General features: G+C 36.6%; 1 protein-coding gene across 1 annotated transcript in view; it reads right to left on the bottom strand.

Annotated features, from left to right (window-relative positions):
* LOC144453371 (WD repeat-containing protein 27-like) overlaps positions 1-21,900 on the bottom strand; it is a 174,869-nt gene extending 152,969 nt beyond the window's left edge. Inside the window, exons 1-3 of the mRNA XM_078144648.1 lie at positions 21,781-21,900; positions 4,517-4,727; positions 3,921-4,062 (exon numbers count right to left, since the gene is read on the bottom strand). Of these exons, the coding sequence (XP_078000774.1) occupies positions 3,921-4,062; positions 4,517-4,657 (283 nt within the window). The 5' untranslated portion in view covers positions 4,658-4,727; positions 21,781-21,900. The remainder of the gene's footprint in view (positions 1-3,920; positions 4,063-4,516; positions 4,728-21,780) is intronic.
* Positions 21,901-25,107: the final 3,207 nt, after the last annotated feature.

The raw sequence follows: 25,107 nt of genomic DNA, 5'->3' as shown, positions 1-25,107 counted from the left end.
TCACATAATTGTCTTCATTTACTTCTTTTACATCTTGTCAACTGTTATGGAAGTATTGTTACCAACATGTAACTTGTCTTTGTGTCGATGTTAAATAAAAAAAATAGTGCCAATGACATTGTTTCACAACTGCATTTGGCTGTTGCTTTTTTTTTCCTGCATATGTAGTGCAATTGCAAACAATAGCCACTTCAGGAATAAATGACAAAGAGATCTCCTAATTGGCCAAGCAATTTGGTTCACTGCTGCTCAGAATAACAAAAAATGTAAGACGGCAACGAATTTAAGAACAATTACAGAAAAATGGACAAAAACTGGTTTAAAAAGCACAACAACAGGTTTACACACTACACTTTACGAAAGGTGTAGATTGTACTTTAACGTGCATTGGTATTGCACTCCAATACACGGGACCTCTATTTTACGTCCTGTCCGAGGGACAAAAGTAAAGTATAAAAAGGAATAAAAAATCCATGAGACATACAAGTGTGCAAATATCCATACGTCCTACAGAAGAGGCAAAATGCATTGCTGGAAACCCAAGTGACCAATAAAAGAACAAGGGCATGGTCTTGTTGCTAGGCATATTTGCACACATTTTTTGAAAGCTATTCACATGCATATCCATTCCTGTTGTTATCTTTGAAGTATACACTACCATTTGGCTAATGCTATGGGTGTTGTCTTGTTGCTAAGCATATTTGCATACATTTTTGGAATTTTTATCCACTTGCCTACCCTTTTCAGTTTTCATCTTTGCAATTTAAACAATAATTTGTCATTGCTATGGGCGTGGTCTTGTTGCTTGGCATATTTGCATACATTTTTTGATCTTTACTCACCTACCCATCCACTTTGTTATCTTTGTAATATGCATTATCATTTCACTGTTGCTAAGGGCATGGTCATGGTTGCTAGGGTCAGTCTTGTCAAAATGTTTTGAATACTAACTGCAGAATAACCCTCCAGAAACATCCCTACCAAGTTTCAGCCCTAATCACCATGTAGTTTTCAAGATATAAGTTTGTGACCAAAATTGAGATTTTTAGACCTAATTTGGATATCGCCAATGGGATCATCATATTGCAAATACATCTTCATCTTCATCTACACATCCCAAGATGCATCCCCATTAAATTTCAGCCCAATCTGCCTGGTAGTTTTGGAATTATAGATTTTTGACAAAAAAAAAGAAGACACATTTTCAAACTAGTAATTTGCATATCACTGATGGGATCATTCTTAACCTAAACACCTCCAAGAATGCTCCCATCAAATTTTAGCCCAATCTACTCAGCCGTTTGGGAATGAAAGATTCTTGACCAAAAATAGACATTTTTGGCTATAATTTGCATATCACTTAGGGGATCATCATGTCATGAGCATGTCTTAACCTAAACACCCGTATGAACGTTCCCACCAAATTTAAGCTCTATCTGCTCAGTAGTTTTGGAATTATAGATTTTGATCAAAAAGATACATTTGTAGACGTAATTTGCATTTTACTGATGGGATCATCATATCAGGAACAATTTCTTAATAAAAACACCTCAAAGAATGTTCCCACCAAATTTCAGACCGACCTGCCCAGTAGTTTTTGAGTTTAACTTTTTGATCAAACGACATAAATCACACACCGGTGGTAAGATCATTTTGTTTTGAACAATTTCCAAATTAGACACCGAAGGTAGTATACTCTCCAAATATCATGGCAATCACAGTTTTTGACTTGACGTTTTTTACACACACACACACACACATACACAGACAGACAGACAGACAGACAGATAGACAGATATACACTTTTTAGGGCCTATAGCCCTACTGAACTAAGAAATTCAGTTTTACAGTGCAGCTCACATAAAACATCACCTGAGTGTGCGCATCACAAAAGGATCATTCTTGCACAATTGTTGAATTGGGGTGCTAACTCACAGGAGACCCAGGAACCGTGTGACAAACAAAACAAAACAAAACAAAACAAACAAATAAATAAATAAGCTATCAAATAAATGACAAATGAACAAGCAAACGAACGACAAGTATAGGGACAAATAAAATAATTAAATAAACCAGCAAATAAACAGATATTCGTGGGGGTATACTAGATATGTTTTTTGTACCCATCATAAAAAAAACACAAAGGTTCACTCAAGGTCTTTCTCTGTCCCTCTTTTCAAGCCTCAAAAACACCCAAATCAATCTTAAATGACAATAAACACTCAGTATAAGTAATTTACAGGACCCTGGCCTCTCGTAAAATTTTTACCTTTCATAGCACATGGACTACAAATTTTGGTGATTTAAAAATCAATTTCCACCATCTCCATCGCAGTATTCATATGTGTTAATTATCGGCAACATCCTGGTATTTGAATTCAGTTTAAATACCGCTTCATGCCCTCCGACCAATCACACGAGCTGTAACACCGGTATAGACTTACGTCACGTGATGAAAACTCGTTAACGGCTGCTTACGTACTAGAGCTGTGGAAGCGGAATTTACCAGAACTGTTTACACTATTATTTTCATTCAATTGAATGAAAACGTCAATAAAATCAAAGTTACTCACCATATTCTTGATTGAAATTCACCATATTCGTCCATGTTGACAACGTTACACTAAAGTGCAACGACTTCCGGGTTTTGAGGATTCCCTTCGATTTGAATATTTGTTTTGAACAACAGTGTCCATAGCCACGTACAGTTACCGATACAGATAAATATATACGCACAAACATCGTCTCCTAAATGACCTCTACTTTCATATATGTAGTACAGTCATTAATAGCAATGTTTTATAACCATTATGGGCAAAGATTATGGCAATGTTTTATAACCATTATGGGCAAAGATTATGGCAACAAATTTCCTTTCAGTGCACAAATTCGAGGCAAACTTCCACATAAATATCAACCTGGGACGAGTGACACAGAGTCATCCCCGCGTTAGAGCTCGTGTGATTGGTCGGAGGGCATGAAGCGGTATTTAAACTGAATTCAAATACCAGGATGTTGCCGATAATTAACACATATGAATACTGCGATGGAGATGGTGGAAATTGATGATTAAATCACCGAAATTTGTCCATGTGCGATAAAAGGTAATTTTTTTTAGCTGAATCGAGAGGCCAGGGTCCTGTAAATTACTTATACTGAGTGTTTATTGTCATTTAAGATTGATTTGGGTGTTTTTTGAGGCTTGAATTTGAAAAGAGGGACAGAGAAAGACCTTGAGTGAACCTTTGTGTTTTTTTTATGATGGGTACAAAAAACATATCTAGTATACCCCCACGAGTATCTGTTTATTTGCTGGTTTATTTAATTATTTTATTTGTCCCTATACTTGTTGTTTGTTTGCTTGTTCATTTGTCATCTATTTGATAGTTTATTTATTTGTTTGTTTGTTTTGTTTTGTTTGTCACACGGTTCCTGGGTCCCCTGTGGCTAACTAAGCATTGATGCACTGTTGTTGTTGCATCATCAAAGCATCTCCATGCAACAATGCTTGCATCGCTGATACAAAATAAACAGCACTTTATGCGCACATGCTTTGTAATAATCATGTACTCTGCTATCTAGATGCAATGTTTATAATGAGATGCTGATGCATTGTTAACTTGATGCACCGTTAATAAGATGCTCTGTGGACACCTCAATGGTGCAAATTGAATGCTGTTTACATACACTAATCCCCAAGAGCATTGTTCATGAACTTTTCCAGCATAATACTTTAAAGATGCAAGCATAGTTCATGCACAATATCCCATTATGCTTGATCTGTACTGTACTAAAAATAAAATGTTAAATAAGATAAAATTGCGACCTACCAACCCTATTTTCTGAAGCCATGTTATCGAAAAGAACCATTGATTAAGGAAACCTAATTCATTATTTGTACATGGATTACTTGTCTTTACCTGATGCTACAGCTGATCTTGCTTTCTCTACATTCCAAGTGATGATGAAATCATTGGCAGCACTGCATAGTACTGTTGGACTGTGTCTCTTTCCAAAGCACATACACTTGATTTGCTTACGATGTCCTTCGAGCTGGAGTGGCTGTCAAGAGGTGAACAAAATATTACATATGGTGCATGCTAATTTGTAAATTACTTGACTTGCAAATTGCTCCTCAAAAAATTAGTTTTAAAAATCATCATTTTGGGTACAGAAGAGGGACTGCATTTTGAATTATGACTCTTTTTATAAAGTGGAGGCAAGACACCTCTTTTGGTAGAGTAACATCAAACACCAGGAATTAAAATTTAATTAGATGAAACCAAGCAAAATTTTAATCTCTGGACTGTTTGATATTTAGCATTCACATTCCACCAAACATTCTCCCATGATAACATTCTCCAAGAGATTACTTTCAATAGCAAAGGTCAATTCAAAATCATCTCCCTGTTTAGTTATCAATCTGGACATTTGAGTGTCGTGAAGAGTTATGCACGGGTTAACACCCCCCCCCCCCCCAAGGTTAGATATGGAATATATAAAGATAATCACTTACTGACGAAGGCAAACTCTTCATACTCCATATTCCCACTGTAGCTTTGGTGTATGGCAAAGCAAGGTATGTATCATTACATGCTATTTGTAAATGAGATGGAAGGAAAGGTGTTCTGATACTGTACTCATGAATGGCTGCCATCCTTGTCTGTTGTATGTAGGTACTAATGACTTACATGGGATCTCTGGTTGGAAGTGGATGCCATTGAAATCTAAAATGAGAAAATAACATGGACAAATTAACACATACAAAACAAGTCATTGAAAATGACATAGTCCTCGCTATGATTGGGTTTTAAGGAACTGGCAGTTTATGTTGTCATTTTCAAACCAGGTTAATATTGTTTGGCCTCATATGGTTGTTTTTGATATCACTACTCTGTTCAAGCATGTCTGAGTTATGGCTTTGGACATGAAAACTGCACCAACAAAATGGCTGCCAGGCAGCCATATTGGATCGTATAACGACAACAATGAATATGCACATGTATGTCATAGAACACTGTGCTAACACCAACTTTGAATGAGATCTGTTAAAGCATGTCTGAGTTATGGCTTTGGACATGGAAAATTCGCAAACAAAATGGCTGCCAGGCAGCCATATTGGATCATATCACGACAACAATGAATATGCACATGTATGTCATAGAACACTGTCCTAATACCAACTTTGAATGAGATCTGTTAAAGCATGTCTGAGTTGTGGCTTTGGACAGTGAAAATTTGCAAACAAAATGGCTGCTAGGCGGCCATATTGGATCGTATCATAAAACAAATCGACTTGCATATGTATGCCATATTATGTGGCCCCTGTACCAAGTTTGAAAAAAATTGGTATTGGCATCTCCAAGAAAAGGCTCTGGACGGACGGACGGACGGACGGACGGACGGACGGACACATGGACGGACGGACAGATGGAACCCAATCCATAAGTCCCCGTCTGGACTACGTCTGGCGGGGACTAAAAAATACAATTAGTATCTTGTATGTGTTAAGTAGTCCTGGATGAAGCAGGCCATACACAGCTACATGTACAATGTACATGTAGGATATTGACATGGTACACTGTCAGACTACATCAATATATAGTACTGCTTGCATATGAAATAAGTTGGGAATTGATTCTGACATGCTGATCCCCCTCCTTCTCCAACGGTGTTAAGGGGTATAGTCAGTATTGCATACTGTACACCATCTGCAAGCAGTGTGTTGAGGGACAGAGTCAGTATTGCATCCTGTACACCGTCTGCAAGCAGTGTGTTCAGGGACAGAGTCAGTATTGCATCCTGTACACCATCTGCAAGCAGGGTGGTGAGGGACAGAGTCAGTATTGCATCCTGTACACCGTCTGCAAGCAGGGTGTTGAGGGACATAGTCAATATCATGTCCCATACACTGTCTGCAAGCAGGGTGGTGAGGGACATAGTCAGTATTGTGTCCCGTACACCGTCTGCAAGCAGGGTGTTGAGGGACATAGTCAGTATTGCATCCTGTACACCGTCTGCAAGCAGGGTGGTGAGGGACAGAATCAGTATTGTGTCCCATACACTGTCTACAAGCAGGGTGGTGATGGACAGTCAATATCATGTCCCATACACTGTCTGCAAGCAGGGTGTTGAGGGACATAGTCAGTACCATGTCCCATACACCGTCTGCAAGCAGGGTGTTGAGGGACAGAGTCAGTATTGCATCCCGTACGGTAAAAGGACCACCACCCCCCCCACCCCCTGTCTGCAGTAGGACTATGGTTCACAATTCAACCAAGAAAGGCATGTTTTTTTAAGGGTTACTTAGCATTTCTACTACATTTGTATAGTAGTGCGAGAATCGTCACGTGCTTAACTTTTTGAGGGGAATAGCCCACATCCTCCAGTTTTGAATATTATAGTAATATTTAGCATTTATGCAATCAGATTCTGGAGTTCTACAATTCCTATTAACTGCCTTATTTAAAAATCAAATCTCGTGTTTATCACACTTTGTTCTTTGCATTTTTCTTTATTGTCATCACAATTTCAGTCTAATGTCCGAAATAAAATGTGTGTGTATATAACAATGACTGTGTTTGAGTGAAGTCATTTTTAACATAAGTACACCACCTGAAATCACTTTTATAAGCACACTTTTGGTAATAATACAATAAAAGTGATAAAACCAAATCATGCCCTATTTGGTCAAATTCAACATTTTTTGAACATCTTCTGTTTATTCTATTCGTCAGTTATACAATAAAAGTGATAAAACCATATTTTAAGTGTACTCCCAAAATCTGGTTTTTTGGATCTCTATCTGTAGGCAATGACAGTCCTACCTGGGGGCGTTTGTCCGGAGGCATTTGTCCTAGTATGGGCATCGGTACCTGTCACAAGATTGCATAAATTTGCCGACATTCAAAAATTCAACTGTAAACTACTGCCGACAGCTCAAGACGGACTTAGTGGGAGTTTACACATGTACACCCAAGTACACAATGTTCCCACAGCTAAATACTAATACTGTAAACCATATTTTTTTCGCTACTATAAAATTTAGCGTTTTGGCAATCATCGGCTAGTTCGTCACAAGTTAATTTCGCGCATCGGTGTTAGCAGTGCAAGTAACATACAAACTCAACTTGATTGAAATGATACGAAATAAAGCTAAATTGTAGGTCACGTAAAGTGTGAACTGATTGAAAGTATGACTAATCGGTGTGGGGGTGACCCGAACTGTTAATTGACCAGCATTTATTCATCGTTAGTAAACGTGTTATTGTTTATTTACGTTTGTTGTGTTACCGACCAAGTTTCTTTATTGTGTTGGCTTTGGTGCCCGTTAACACGTATTTGTTCACGTAAATCTTTGTATACATGCCGTTCCATATCCTGAATAAAAACTCACTTCTCACTTGTCAAGGTGTTAAATGGTCCCTTTCATTTTATATAATTTTATCGGTAAATTAAAACGAATCAAAGCAATTTTTCGGTGAATCAAACGTAAAACCAGCTTATAAGCCTGCAGTTTCTGATATTCCACATCACTTGGTAGAAAAATCAGCGAAAGTACGGTCCGGTCAATGAAAACAGCCTACCTCAAACAACTACAGAAATCCAACTTTGAGCCAGTTACTGCCCTCCCTCATGCAAAACGTGGGCTGCCCCTGCTGTTAGGTGACCTTGATGATCACGTCCAATCATACGTCAACAGCGTGAGAGACTCTGGCGGTATCGTAAACAAAAACATCGTAGTGGCTGCTGCTCGTGGTATCGTCATGCAGAACAACCGAGGCCTTCTGAAAGAATTTGGCGGTTCCACTGAAGTAACCCGCACATGGTCCGAGTCACTCCTTTGGCGGATGGGATTCGTTAAACTTAAAGGCACAAAGGCAGCAAAGAAACTACCTAACAACTTCCAGGAAGTGAAAGCAGAATTTCTTCAGCGCATCACCGATGTCATCGCCACTGAAGCCATACCACCAGAGTTAGTCATAAATTTCGACCAGTCTGGTGTTCACATCGTACCTGTCAGCTCTTGGACTTTAGCCAGGCCAGGTGAAAGTTAAGTACCAATTATCGGACTTGAAGACAAGCGAGAAATAACGGCTTTTTTCAGCGTAACTCTTAGCGGCGATCTACTACCTCTCCATCTACTCTATACAGGCAAAACAGACAAGTGTCACTCGAACTTTAACTTTCCCGATGAACGGGATGTGTACCATAGACCAAATCACTGGAGTAATGAACACACGATGGACCGTTTTGCCGACAATGTTCTGTTTCCCTATGTCAAGAAAATCTGTGAGACTTTACAGCTCCCTGATGAACAGCGTGCCGTTGCAATATTCGATGTGTTCCGAGCTCATCAAAGTGAAAGTTTCCTTACGAAGCTGCACGATGCTGGTATTGCTACAGTGTTTGTACCCGCTAACTGTACATCGGAGTTACAACCTCTCGATCTCTCATTTAACAGTACTGATGAAAGAAGAATTCAACAAATGGTATGCTGCACAAGTTTCCAGTGCCTTAGATCGCGGTGAAGACATCCAGGCCATCAAAGTTGACCTTAAGCTCTCAACAATGAAACCACTCCAAGCTAACTGGTTACTCACTATGTACGACAAACTTCGCCACGAATGGGAAGCCATCATCGATGGATTTGTAAAGTCATCAATTAAAACCGCGATCAACGATATCCAGTTGTAAAAACAGACATTCAGGTGAATCCAGTATCATCATATTTATTCAGTTTAATAATTATTTTAGTACGTTGATTTATATACAGCCGACCAGGACATTTCTGCAGTGTAGAATGATTGTGCTTTGTTATGTTCACTACGTACTGTTTCTGCCGGCAATGTTACCGATATTGTAATGTGTAATTTTAACTTGAGACTGGTAAATTTTCACAAAGATTTACCATGTATTTTATCTGTTGTATTTTTAAGTAAATACAGTACATAATAGTATAAACACGTGTTAGTAATAACATTTATTTACGTGTGTATGTTGTGTGTGTGTATGTGTGCACTGTTTGTGTATGTTTGATTAGCCAACGATTGAAACGACGTATTGTCGATCTTTGGGAAACAATAATTGCCAACGACTTTTTTTCGCAGTTTACCCTCCTCCGCGAAATATGCAAAATTTTATCTTTAGCGAAAATATAACGGTTTACAGTATTCAATGATGTATTTTGAGTCAAATTCAGTCGAAATATCCAAAGACAGCGACATAATTTATATCGTAGACCATGTTATGAGAGCCGTTAATTACATCCACCATGTTTAAATTCGGTCTTGTGGGTGAAAAACGCATGTAAAATTACGATCGCTCGTCATTTAGATCGTCGCTCCAGATACCGTTCACTATCATACATTCAAAATGGCAGGTTAAATAAAAAAGGCTAATATGCATGTATGGAACCAGTTATCGCAGCAAATTTTGTAGCAATAGCTGTCGTTAAACAGTTTTACGGCAAGATAGGTGCATGAACTTTGGCGTCTCGGTACACCGGGTTCTGGTGGGTGCCCTAGCGTGTCCCGGTATACCGGGTACTGGTGGTGAAAGGGTTAATATTCATGGGATGTTTAATATTCATGGGATGCACAGACAGACAGACATACAGACAGACAGACACACACACACACAGCCTTTCACCCACTAATACATCTATCTCTTCCTTACGGAAGAAATGACACAGTCTCAAGACGTACCCCATCAATAAACAATATTTCATAATCCCTTAATCTTCCTCCATTTCTGAACACAACAACTTTAGACTTATTACCATTGACTTTCAACTTCCATTTTTTACAATAAGAATTGAGTTTTCCTAACTGCCTCTGTAATCCAATCTCACTACTGCTTCATATGGATAAATCATCAGCAAATAATAAATAAATTAGTTTCAACATACCACCATAAACACCACAATATATACCAGTCTGCAGCGACTCACCAATATTATTAATAAAAAGATTAAACAACAGTTGCACGGCAAGTCTCCTATACCATCATGCAATGCGATTTGTATGTTTGCTAATACAAGTTTTTACCTCATGAGGGCGCCACGTGTAAACTCATTACATCGACCTGTCAAGATTTAAATGTTAACCAAAGCTCGCAAGTTGACATCCTCGTTCACAAACAGTTTTTCCTGAAAATCGAAGTTTCGCTCTTTTTAGTCGTTTTCACTGTTTTTTTCCTGGGACATTCCTATCTTGCGCAATATTGATTTGAGTAAAATACCATTTTTGGTCAAATTTAGCCCTTTTTTGGGATTCTCTTAATTCATAAAGTTGTGATGTTGTCAGAGAAGGCATTCAATGTGACGACAGTCCTCCATGAAAGCAAGGTATGTTTATAGATTTTTATTTGCATATTTACTGTCATTTTTAGACTGTTTTTCTCTAAAATTTCACAAATTTAGTGTTTTTATCACATTTTAAAGCTTTCTGTCAATTTTTTTTCAAAATTCATGAGCGCAGAATTACTATACGTGTTCTTATGAATCGAATGATATGCTAAATGCCTAGGTAGGTGGTAAATTCCTTGACGGAGATAGGATTTGAACGTAACAGTTGCATGTATGTAAAAAATGTGAAAATGTCATGTATATGTATGTGTATACATGTATGTAGTGTCCAGCCAGAGGGTTATGAATCACAAAGTAACGGTTCAGAGCGATCTCTGACACCCTCATCCACATTTTAAGTAAGAGAGTGGTAGGTTCTAGATTTTCAGAGAACTTATATTCAGTCATTACTATGTTCTAAATTTGTGAACCTGTATATTTATATGGTATGTGTGTTGGTTATTATTTTTGTAGTTTCCTGTTTTAACTGTACAATTTAAAAAAAGATTATAAATATACAACACTTAAATACGGAAGCGTATTAGTGCCAAGTTGTAAGGAAAAAAATAAAATTTAAAATCTCGTAATTACGAGATTTCAATTCTCGTAATTACGACTTTTTTCTCGTAATTACGAGTTTTCAATTCTCGTAATTACGACTTTTCGATTCTCGTAATTACGACTTTTCAATTCTCGTAATTACGACTTTTTGATTCTCGTAATTACGACTTTTTGATTCTCGTAATTACGACTTTTTGATGATACATGTGGTAAGCCAACAACAGTTAGTAGCAAGTCAGTTATCACACTGAGCGCGGAATTTAGGAGTGAACCATTTGAGTTTTGGGATTCCCAAGGTCCATATTTAGAAGGGGGCCCTCTCATTATCAAATATGTAGTATTGTTTTGTTTTTGGTTTGCTGCGGAGGAATGGAGTTAGAGGTAACATGGAAAATATAAGCAATCACATCAAAATAGTCACAGCCTTAAAATTCGGAAAGTAACTTGTTTTTATGCCATTTTCTTCGCCCCCCCCCCCCCCCCTCCATCAAGTAACTTTACCCTTATATAGTACTACATTCTAAGCGCTTTCAACGAAGTGCATAAAACGTATTTGGAGCTTGCGCCTTGCTGATCAAAAATAGGTCACATGCTGCCATTCATGGTGATAAAACATCGTAAGACGCCACATGTTTTATACGAACATGAACTTTACTAATATATACATGTTTTAGATTTTCATAATAATCTACGGAAGCGTATTAGTGCCAAGTTGTAAGGAAAAAAATAAAATTTAAAATCTCGTAATTACGAGATTTCAATTCTCGTAATTACGATTTTTTTCTCGTAATTACGACTTTTTTCTCGTAATTACGAGTTTTCAATTCTCGTAATTACAACTTTTCGATTCTCGTAATTACGACTTTTTTCTCGTAATTACGACTTTTTTCTCGTAATTACGAGTTTTCGATTCTCGTAATTACGACTTTTCGATTCTCGTAATTACGACTTTTTTCTCGTAATTACGACTTTTTTCCCGTAATTACGAGTTTTATTATGTTTGTTTCTTGAGAAATACACTTCCTGTTTCACGTGCACGTGTAGCCTGCCTGCTAGATCTGCGATAATGGTGAATCGAACTGAACTTATTTCATTTTACTTTCATCTCGGACTAAGTTACAACGAGATTTTTGAAGGAAAATAAAGAAATCTTCGTCAACTTCTTCTGCCATGACTGATCACTGGTATGGTACATGTGGTAAGCCAACAGCAGTTAGTAGCAAGTCAGTTATCACTCTGAGCGCGGGATTTAGGAGTGAACCATTTGACTTTTGGGATTCCCAAGGTCCATATTTAGAAGGGGGCACATCACCCTCTCATTATCAAATATGTAGTATTGTTTTGTTTTTGGTTTGCTGCGGAGGAATGGAGTTAGAGGTAACATGGAAAATATAAGCAATCACATCAAAATAGTCACAGCCTTAAAATTCGGAAAGTACCTTGTTTTTATGCCATTTTCTTCGCCCCCTCCATCAAGTAACTTTACCCTTAAATAGTACTACATTCTAAGCGCTTTCAACGAAGTGCATAAAATGTATTTGGAGCTTGCGCCTTGCTGATCAAAAATAGGTCACATGCTGCCATACATGGTGATAAAAACATCGTAAGACGCCACATGAACTTTACTAATATATACATGTTTTAGATTTTCATAATAATCACAGGTTTAATTTAAATCATTCTAAAAGATTCTCGTAATTACGACTTTTTGATTCTCGTAATTACGACTTTTCGATTCTCGTAATTACGACTTTTCGATTCTCGTAATTACGACTTTTCGATTCTCGTAATTACGACTTTTCGATTCTCGTAATTACGACTTTTTGATTCTCGTAATTACGACTTTTTGATTCTCGTAATTACGACTTTTCGATTCTCGTAATTAGGACTTTTCGATTCTCGTAATTACGACTTTTTGATTCTCGTAATTACGACTTTTCTATTCTCGTATTTACGACTTTTCGATTCTCGTAATTACGACTTTTTGATTCTCGTAATTACGACTTTTCCATTCTCATATTTACGACTTTACGATTCTCGTAATTACGACTTTTTGATTGTCGTAATTATGAAATTATGATTTTTTTATTGTTTGTTATTTTTCAATTTTTGAATTGTTCAGACACGAATCTTATGATTTTGATGTACTAAGCAGATGTACTATAGAGTGTTTGACACGGTAACCGGTTTGTATGATTTGATTGCGTTTTTCGTTTCTTTAAAAAAAACTTGAGTGCATTAAAACAGCGAAGAATATTCTTTCATTACATGTCGGCAAAATGAATCAATAATGGATTTGAAATTGAAGAAAATAGTATTTACCATCTGATATTTGGTAAAATTCACAACTTTAGTTTAGAATTTTCTTCATTAAGGTAAATCAGATTTATACGGTTTTGAAATTTAAAATTCAATAACGTGGCACCGTAGGTCGTTCGATCAAGTTTGAAAATGTGTGGAGACCTTTTCCACGGTTGATAAATACTTGAATATATGTATTTGGTATGGTATAATAATATTGGTTTGAGGGTCAGTTAGCCAAGTGACCGGTTTGTCGAGGTTATTGACCCTGGTATATCAGGGTGTTAGTAGGAAGGCATTGGCGAGACGTCCCCAGATAGAAACTTTATTGATCCTTCTTTTAAGACGTTTTGGACCGGCCTTTAGGTCCTTCATCAGTCGTAATCCTGTCTTGTATTGGACAGTTTCCCTACATCTTCATCATTGGATATAAGTTGGAGTTGTGTCCGAATTTCAGAAGAATATCTATATGTTTAATATTGGACTCCATTATTTGAACAAATTCTTTGCTCATGATGAAGATTTTTTGTTGTTCTGGAATTCTTGTTTTGTGTTTATTATTTGGCTAAGTTCATTGACAGATTGCCTGTTTAAACATTGCAGTGAACCTACTAACTTCTTGTTGCATCCAGTATATGTGTGTACATATGTGAACACGTTATTTCATTGCCATTTCTTTTTTTAACCTATAGGTGTTATGTAATTTCACTGCTGGACTTACATTAGAGTGTTCAGTTCACCATAAAGTACTTACTACCCGATGATCGGGTGTTGTTGAGAACTCAGCTGTTGCTTATAACATGAACTTAAAATGGCAGTGTGATTTTTCCAGTTAGATATCAACTTACCGGAGAATTGTGACGTAATTACGAGAATAGAAATGTCTTTACGATTCTCGTAATTACGAGATTCAAAAAGTCGTAATTACGAGAATCGAAAAGTCGTAATTACGAGAATTGAAAAGTCGTAATTACGAGAAAAAAGTCGTAATTACGAGAATCGAAAAGTCGTAATTACGAGAATTGAAAACTCGTAATTACGAGAAAAAAGTCGTAATTACGAGAAAAAAGTCGTAATTACGAGAATTGAAATCTCGTAATTACGAGATTTTAAATTTTATTTTTTTCCTTACAACTTGGCACTAATACGCTTCCGTACTTAAATAATTTAGTAGTCGCCTTAATACTAATAGTTAATGCACCACTGTAGTTACTTGTATTGTCAACATTTGCTTTTTTGGCTTAGGGTCAATATTGTCAATATTGCCCATGCTGAACAGTGAGAACCAAAGAGGAGAACTGACTAACTTCAAAACACAGCTGCCACTGGTTTTTAGTTCTGCACATCCCCACAGCTGGCACTGTTTTTTTTTCAGAGTACACTTGAATTGAGAATTTGTTTATAGCAACTACATGTACCATTGAACAGGTGTGTTTGCCAGAATTTTTTTATTGACCAAGATAGTTTTGGCCCAATAACCACCACCTAGATGTCTGCAGATGTCCATTTTCATAGCTTAATGGCTCTTTTCGATGGCACTGCTGCTAAACAGATTCAGACTTCCATCTCTCATAAGGAGTTGGGGTATATGGTAACATAAATAATGCATATAAAAAGAAATATTCAAGTGAGGGAGCTAGTGCTCTGCAAGTACATGTCTGTACCATGCCTTACAAAGCTTCTCAAACTCCATACAAAACATATTGAAATTGGATATATTAATGCCAAGCTCCTTGCCAAGGATATCAGTGTCAAATTTGTTAGTGCACATAAGTCTGTTTATAGTGCGGAATTTTCTGATACTACCAATAATTTTCTCAGCATGTTTAGTTTCACAAAGCAGACGGGAATATGTCATCACAACTTCATCATCCATTAACCGAGAACAAGCAGGGCCGTCATACCCACCACCATATTTTTTAGCTATACCATTACTTCTGAGATAGTGTTTTAATTTTGTTGTCCTGCTCGTTGGGTAGACAGATGTGTACATGTTATCGTCCACTGATTTTATTTTATCTTTCAGCTCTTTATTTGTTTTATTTAATAGTATTCTTTCCTTTTCGGCATGTTGACTCTGTTGAATATTTCTATCTTTTTTTTTTGTATGGAGGTTTGTACTTAAGAATTTCATTTATGTGATTGGTCAGAGCTTTATATTTATTTTTCTTCTGTTGTTCCACAAAATGGGCGATCTTGTGATGTTAAGTGTAGTTAAGTCTGTTGTCTTACCAACTTCATTGACCTTTTTTTCTATTTCAATGAATTTTTCTCTTACTTTATCAAAATTGTCTCTGTTTATTATTATGATGTTTGTGTCATCAGTTTCAGATGTTCCTAATTGTTTTAATATATATTCAATGTCACTAATTACTTTTCGTTTAGATTGCAGTAGAGCTTGGTTTTGTTTTTCCATTATATCTTCTATTTGTGCAGCTGTCATAGGGACATTTTTGCCATGTATTTTCATGATATGATTTATCATTGCTGCTTTCGTTTTGCAGCCATATGGACAAATATCACACGAGAAAACTGATTTGTTATCTATTTTACTTAGACTGAAATGATTTTCAGTGACAATATTACTAACTTCATGATGAAGAACAAAGTCAAGTGCTTCCTTGCTGGCATTTAGTTTTTCACAGATTATTTGTTCTTCATCATGAAGTTTGGCACTCCTTAATTGTTCTTCAAAGTTTGATTCATTGAATCAACTTGAGTTTTAATTTCCTGTTCCATTTCAGTCTCTTTTTTCTCTAAACCATTTTGGTAAGATTCGGACAATATGGACATATTTTGGAGGTACTCCAGCTGTACATCTAGTTTGTCCGCCTCTTCAAACAATTCATCTATCATTTTTCCAATTATTCGCAGCTTTGTATGTAAATTGTCGATCGTAAATTCTGTGGCTGGATCGTATGGGATAATTGGTTTACCTGACTGGCCATTACAACTGTGTGTCTGCCCATGACAACATATCTTCAAATGTTATGGACAGACCCCATGTCATGTGTGGTGTGGGTTATAACATCGCTCTATTGATGTACAGCATAAGTTGCAGAAAAATTTTGTACTTTTTCTGTTTAAAACAATACTTTTATATTTTTCGTCCCCCTCTAATTTTCTAACAAACTTAGCTCTGTTTAAGCCATTTTTTTTTCAAATCTTCTGTAGTTTTCTGGATAGGAAGGACATCAGACTCAACTAGTTCTTCACTCTCCAGAGCATTAATGACAGCATATGGAATTCTGCTGAAGTCAGACTGGGGATTTGGATCCTGCCAGACCAGAATTCCATCACACTTTATTTGTCTTATAGCAAATATTTTATAGTTGTGACTGATGCCCTTCATATCCTGAAAAGTATCTGCACCCTCCCCAACAACCAACTCTATCTTAGAACATACAGATGGATCAGTGAGGGACAGTTTAGGTTATTTTCAGCATTGATAGGTCATCCCAGATGGCATTTGGATATATCTTTATCATACCACCCCTTTTTACTTTCAGTTTCTTCCACTCTATAGTCAAATCGTTTCAAACTGTCTCTTAATGCAGTGAATTTGGGAATTCTGCTGACATTTTCTGATGTCCTGTAGCTTTCTCCAAACCATCATAATCCTGATGGGACAGTCCACCCCAGATGGACGAACAGGTGTAACTAAGTGTATCTTTGAACTGCAAGTGTGTGTGCAGAACTACACACATTTACAGTACATTGTAATACAGTTGCTATAGCTATGTACATTGTATGTATCTTGGAACTGCAAGTGTATGCACTTTTAAGTAGTACAGGTGCTAGGTGATGTGGTGCTATAACTAAGTGTGTATCGTGGAACTGGAAGGGTTTGTGCAGAATTATACACATGACAATAATCATGGAACAAGGTCGTAATCCTTGGGTATTTTCTTATGTAATCGCACTAGGTAAATATACAAAAGTATGTGTTTTGAACAGTAAGCCAAGGCTTGGTGCACCTCTAACACTTCAGTAACTTACATGTACTAAGATACATTGTATGTTGCTTTTGAGTGAAACAGAAGACGGACAAACTAACTGAATAACGTTTGTATTTCTGTTTCAAATAAAGTATATTAAAGACAATGAAAAAAATGTGTATACTAGTATTTTGTATTGCTAACAATAGAGTTACTCGAAACCGGTAAATTACCTGTACCAATAAGTGTGTTTAGCTTCCGAGCGAAAAAGAGAAGACAGGTAAATATAACTGAATAAATGTTTGTAGTTTTATATTATTTGTGATTATGTAAGGTCCTAAATCCAGTGGTTCTACAAAAAGCTACGTAATATAATCACACTAGTACTTGGCAAATATATACATGTATTACTGTGTAAGATATTTTGTGATGCTAACCGAAAGACGGTAAATCGTGAACAACGCAACGGATTTCGAGAGGACTATGACTAAAGAAGGCAAGCTTAAAACTGGATTTATGTGCGTTATTTGACAGCAAGGTCCTAACTCCTTAGGTTCTACAAAATGCAATATAGTACCATGGAAGTATAACCCAAGGTTGTACAATCTTGCTGGGCAAATATGTGTACATGTAACTTTTAAGGTATTTTGTTTAGTGTATCTGGCTGTGTATTTCAAGGCAATATCTATTACATTGTAGGTCTACAAAATATCAAGTATCTAGTGTAGGTGATGTATACTTGATATTTTGTAGACCTACAATGTAATAGATATTGCCATCATGGAACAAGGTCGTAATCCTTGGGTATTTTCTTATGTAATCGCACTAGGTAAATATACAAAAGTATGTGTTTTGAACAGTAAGCCAAGGCTTGGTGCACCTCTAACACTTCAGTAACTTACATGTACTAAGATACATTGTATGTTGCTTTTGAGTGAAACAGAAGACGGACAAACTAACTGAATAACGTTTGTATTTCTGTTTCAAATAAAGTATATTAAAGACAATGAAAAAAATGTGTATACTAGTATTTTGTATTGCTAACAATAGAGTTACTCGAAACCGGTAAATTACCTGTACCAATAAGTGTGTTTAGCTTCCGAGCGAAAAAGAGAAGACAGGTAAATATAACTGAATAAATGTTTGTAGTTTTATATTATTTGTGATTATGTAAGGTCCTAAATCCAGTGGTTCTACAAAAAGCTACGTAATATAATCACACTAGTACTTGGCAAATATATACATGTATTACTGTGTAAGATATTTTGTGATGCTAACCGAAAGACGGTAAATCGTGAACAACGCAACGGATTTCGAGAGGACTATGACTAAAGAAGGCAAGCTTAAAACTGGATTTATGTGCGTTATTTGACAGCAAGGTCCTAACTCCTTAGGTTCTACAAAATGCAATATAGTACCATGGAAGTATAACCCAAGGTTGTACAATCTTGCTGGGCAAATATGTGTACATGTAACTTTTAAGGTATTTTGTAATGTTAACCAAAATTTTGCGCAATAAACTACCGAATCAAGAGGACTAGAGAAGACAAGTTTATACCTGAATAACTGTGTGTAGTATTTTATTTGTCATTCGACAGCAATGACGTTAATCCTGTGATATTTTCTATAGCAACGGAATAATATAATTGTACTAGGCAAATAAAAAAGATCAATAAATGTAAAAATAACTGAATAAATCACAGGTAAACGTGTTGTTTTGTTTTGTGAATATTGGAATAAAACAATCATATTAATAGGCTTAGATATTTTGTCATAATGTATATTACTGGGGTATGCCTTAATTACGTATACTAAACTGGATTTTGAAAGGCCGGGTAGGAACATAGCTAGAGCCGAGTATGACAAATATTTCGGTATTATGCTAACAACTCGATCCACACGACACTCGCGTAAGTTATGTGTACTAAACTCAAGGGAAAAAAAGGCAGACCCGAAATGTATAACTGTAAATAAATGTGTGTAGTTTTATTTTGATTATGGGACAGTGCCGTGTAGCAGAGACGTAAATCGTCAGGTATTCCAAAAAAAAAATGAACAACTTAATATTTGCATTGTGCGGCATCCATAGGCTAACACTGCACTATAGTGCACTAGTAACAGATTGGTGAATTACGTGTACTAAAATTATGGATTTCAAGCAAAAAATGATGACAAATAAACCTGTTACTTTCAAAAAACCATTTGTAGTTTTATTGCGATTGTGACAACTTGCAACAGAGACGTAAATTGTCAAGAGTCTCCTTCAAAAAGCAACTTATACAACGTAAACTCACTGTGCGCAGAACAAGCAAATACTGTACAGATTTACGCATGTTGATCTCCGAGCATACAAATCGTATTGCATTTCGGGTAATTAGACGGGCCGTGAATGGGAACAAAATGGAACCCTGTCGTACGCCATATGTACAATTGAAAAATTCACTAATACCATGAGGTGATCTTACACAAGATTTTACATTTTGTACATTGATTTTAAACATTTAACATTTTACCTCTAATACCTATTTTTAGCAGCTTATAAAACATGGCAGTATGGTCAATTTTGTCAAAAGCTTTTTCAAAGTCAATGAAAGCGCAGTAAAGGTGAGACTTGTGTTTAGACAGATATTTCCAGATAGCGGTATCCAAAATGAATATATTGTTATATTGTCGACATTACTACAATTCTTTCTAAAACCACTTTGTACAACCAAATGTACAACCACAATTAAAGGACAATTACTGAACATAGCTGTGTACTTACCAACATAATCTTCTAAGACTTGAAAACTATTTGCATTAGCATATTGTGAAGAACCTTCTGGCGAGAGATATACAACACATACTAAGCAGATGCGAGTTACATACTTATTATTCAGATGTACTTTTACCCACAGAATATCATTTGAAGCACTTGGAAGTTGATTAACACTTTCATGTAATGAACTTTTGACAAAAAGTGAAACCCCACCAGAATATTTTCCAAACAGAGCACCTTTTTATCATGCTAAATTTACACAATGTATACTCCGGTAAATTAAATTGTAAAAAGCTACGCGTCCAAGTTTCAGTAAGGCAAATAACATCAAATTTAGTAATATAACTTGCACATAAGTAATAAAGTCAAGGTCAAGGAACTTGTTACACAATCCATTAATGTTCCAACAGATGATATTACTGTCCTCCTATACAGAAAGATTACCAGCTGCACCATTAACAATATGGTAAGACTGCCAGGAACACTACATGTGATGATATTACTGTCCTCCTGTACAGAAAGATTACCAGCTGCACCATTAACAATATGGTAAGACTGTGAGGAACACTACATGTGATGATATTACTGTCCTCCTGTACAGAAAGATTACCAGCTGCACCATTAACAATATGGTAAGACTGCGAGGAACACTACATGTGATGATATTACTGTCCTCCTGTACAGAAAGATTACCAGCTGCACCATTAACAATATGGTAAGACTGCGAGGAACACTACATGTGATGATATTACTGTCCTCCTGTACAGAAAGATTACCAGCTGCACCATTAACAATATGGTAAGACTGCAAGGAACACTACATGTGATGATATTACTGTCCTCCTGTACAGAAAGATTACCAGCTGCACCATTAACAATATGGTAAGACTGTGAGGAACACTACATGTGATGATATTACTGTCCTCCTATACAGAAAGATTACCAGCTGCACCATTAACAATATGGTAAGACTGCGAGGAACACTACATGTGATGATATATTTATACATTAAAATTGCCAGTTAACATTTCCATCTTACCTAAAGAGTAATCCAGCCTATGCTATGGTATATCCATTCTGTATTTGTATGACTTCGTACCCCTAACAATAAACAACCAGATCTTTGGTGTAATAGATTAAAGAAAAGATACCCTGTTATTTAACGATTGTTGATAAAAAATATGAATGCCAGTATAATTTTGAAAAATGAAAGGTGAGATAGAAGGTGTCTGGATTTGACTGTTAGGCTCACTGAAATCATTGAATTGTTTCATAGCATGCCAATAGCCTGCCGGGTTACACTTTTGCATATCTAGGAAATTGTTCAACCGGTTGCATTTGAACATATCATTTTTTTTTCATTTTGATTTTTTTAATACTATTTTTGGAAATGAGCTGTCTGAATTCTCAATGATTTGTCAAATGGAAAATTATTAACTCTCATAACTAACATACATACATACATACATACATACACACACACATACACATACATACATACATACATACATACATACATACATACAGGCAGACAGGGGGTAGAGAGATACAGGCGCATATAGTATACAGACACATTCTCATAGCAGTCACCCACCTAGTACTACTACTAGTACTAGCTTTAGTTTAGGTCTTATTGAATTTTCACATGTACTTGGGGTTTAATTTCGTTCATGAGCAAAATATTCGTGCCCCCCCCCCCCGACCATAATTTTCATTCCCCTACCCCTCGGACCCCTGATTTTTTTTTCATGCACACCCCCCCCCCCCCCCCGGTAACATTCCGACTGTAGCCTTAGTATTCGCTGCCCCAGGGAAATATACTGCACAACACAAAATCCAAAGTTTTCTGGTTTAGATTTTTCTTGGGATACTTACCAAAAGATTCACTTTGTTGTTACTTTATGATAACTTCTTCGCTTTCCGTGGGTATTGGTGTCTAGAGATGGATTGTAAACATGAAACTGTGAACGGTGAAGTTTATCGTCAAGTTGTCGATCTGAAACCGGAAAAGGCGCCCTCGTCGACGAACCCACCCTCAATTTCTTATACAAACTATATTATAATTGGCTAAGAGGAATCACTATGAACCAATGGCGTAACAGGTTTCATTTTTCGAACTCAATGAAAACATAAACAGAGATTATCAACTTCAAAGCAGAAACTGTGGATAGATCGATATAAACTGAAACTGTGAAAGGACGCTTCTTGTTGTTTAAATCTCAACTGGTAAGTCAAATATTATACTGAACCTTACTCTTTCGAGTATCATTCTATTTTAAGTTTCGGAGATTAATTTCCTTGAGCTAAATATTCCTTGAAAAACAAAGGCATCCACTTCTGAAACCTCCGATTCTCGTCTGGATGCGAACTGTTGTCTATGACAATCGTACCTATCGTACCTATTTCATTTCATACTTCATTTTGTTTTTCAAAATTTGTACCATACCTCTCTGGTAGTGTGTGTAGCCACAGCCAAGTATACAACTTCTTAGTTGTCTGTGGTGTAGCGGTAATATAGATTGATTGATATTCAGTTTGTGTGTGTAGTGTAATAAAGATTGATTGATATTCAGTTTGTGTGGGCTACTGAATGTGTGAAATATTTTTTTCAAAATATATTTCTGAATGAAATGAGCATTTTGTAATACGTACATGTATATTTTACTCCAAGATAAACGATGCCAAGATATCCCAGTGGAAGACGCGATAAGAAAGGGATTCTCGATGCTGGTGCTGGGTTTATGTTATGGAACTCTCGCATGCAGAAATGGCAATGGGTCGATAAAAGTCGACTTTTAAAAGTCCGAAAAGATAAGGTACTAGTAAACATTCTTTACATGTATTAAAGGCCTAATTAAAAAAAATGTGTGGTTCTGATTACTCGCAATTATAAAATAGGTGGGGTTGGTAGATTTTATATTTTATTTTATTGTATTTTTTTCTATGTGAGTATCTCTAGTTCAGGTTTTCCTCTGTTTTCCAAATGGTCTCTGTGTTGTTTATTTCTTCCTATCAGATGTACAGTCATTACAGATTGGAAGAACAGTTTTAGTGTATTTTTAAGTTTATGTCAGTTTCCACATCCACTCGTTTTCGTGAGACTTCACACAATTTTTTGTGATTTTATTATTTTTTCTCAAATACATAAAAAAAGGTTGGGGGCAGTGAAAAGCTAGATGGGGGTCAGGTAACTGGAACCAAACAATTATTTTTTTAGGTCTAAATTAATAGGAAGTGAACCTGATTTGTGCATATTAAAATTTGGCGGAGTCAGCTGACAGGCACGGCCATTATAAAATGCAGGTACAGGCCAGGCCAGGTTAGGTATCTACTAAATATCTTTTGAAAAGATGTGAATCTGTCATTTTATTTGGTGTAAATTTTCGTTAAGCAATTCGCCATCAGTTATCTTTGTTTTCAAATGAGAAAATGAGGACAAAAATAGTTGACAAAACAACTCATCGAGATTGACCTCATTCAATGAAAATAATTAGATGATATTTACAAATTTACACAGCAAGAGAAACTTACAAATAATTAGTCAGTCAATCAGATGTTGAATCAATCCAAGGACCCACTCTGTTTCTTGTTTATATCAATGACAGTATTTTCCTCTAATTTCTTTGACTTTAGACTATATGCTGATAATTCCAACTTATTTCATACAAGCCACATTAGTGATCTAAATTATATGAGTAATGAATTAAACGTCACCAATGATGCGATGCAAATAGATTGACAAATACATTTACTGAAAACTACATTTAACTATTTAATCATAAGAAGTAATAGGACTAAGATTGGGACCACCGGAACACTTCACTTTGAAAGTAATAGGGGTAAGATTGGGACCACCGGAACACTGACTTTGAAAGTAATAGGACTAAGATTGAGACCACTGGAACACTTCACTTTGAAAGTAATAGGAGTAAGATTGGGACCACCGGAACACTTCACTTTGAAAGTAATAGGACTAAGATTGAGATCACCGGAACACTTCACTTTGAAAGTAATAGGGGTAAGATTGGGACCACCGGAACACTGACTTTGAAAGTAATAGGACTAAGATTGGGACCACCGGAACACTGACTTTGAAAGTAATAGGACTAAGATTGAGACCACTGGAACACTTCACTTTGAAAGTAATAGGAGTAAGATTGGGACCACCGGAACACTTCACTTTGAAAGTAATAGGACTAAGATTGGGACCACCGGAACACTTCACTTTGAAAGTAATAGGAGTAAGATTGGGACCACCGGAACACTTCACTTTGAAAGTAATAGGAGTAAGATTGGGACCACCGGAACACTTCACTTTGAAAGTAATAGGAGTAAGATTGGGACCACCGGAACACTTCACTTTGAAAGTAATAGGACTAAGATTGGGACCACCGGAACACTTCACTTTGAAAGTAATAGGAGTAAGATTGGGACCACCGGAACACTTCACTTTGAAAGTAATAGGACTAAGATTGGGACCACCGGAACACTTCACTTTGAAAGTAATAGGAGTAAGATTGGGACCACCGGAACACTTCACTTTGAAAGTAATAGGAGTAAGATTGGGACCACCGGAACACTTCACTTTGAAAGTAATAGGACTAAGATTGGGACCACCGGAACACTTCACTTTGAAAGTAATAGGAGTAAGATTGGGACCACCGGAACACTTCACTTTGAAAGTAATAGGAGTAAGATTGGGACCACCGGAACACTTCACTTTGAAAGTAATAGGACTAAGATTGGGACCACCGGAACACTTCACTTTGAAAGTAATAGGACTAAGATTGGGACCACCGGAACACTTCACTTTGAAAGTAATAGGACTAAGATTGAGATCACCGGAACACTTCACTTTGAAAGTAATAGGACTAAGATTGGGACCACCGGAACACTTCACTTTGAAAGTAATAGGACTAAGATTGAGATCACCGGAACACTTCACTTTGAAAGTAATAGGACTAAGATTGGGACCACCGGAACACTAACTTTGAAAGTAATAGGAGTAAGATTGAGATCACCGGAACACTGACTTTGAAAGTAATAGGACTAAGATTGAGATCACCGGAACACTAACTTTGAAAGTAATAGGACTAAGATTGAGATCACTGGAACACTAACTTTGAAAGTAATAGGACTAAGATTGGGACCACTGGAACACTTCACTTTGAAAGTAATAGGACTAAGATTGGGACCACCGGA

This window comes from Glandiceps talaboti, chromosome 2, assembly GCF_964340395.1.
Source record: "Glandiceps talaboti chromosome 2, keGlaTala1.1, whole genome shotgun sequence".
Lineage (NCBI taxonomy): Eukaryota > Metazoa > Hemichordata > Enteropneusta > Spengelidae > Glandiceps > Glandiceps talaboti.
The sequence above is the reverse complement of the archived record's forward strand: the minus strand, read 5'-3'. Positions and strand labels throughout refer to the sequence as shown.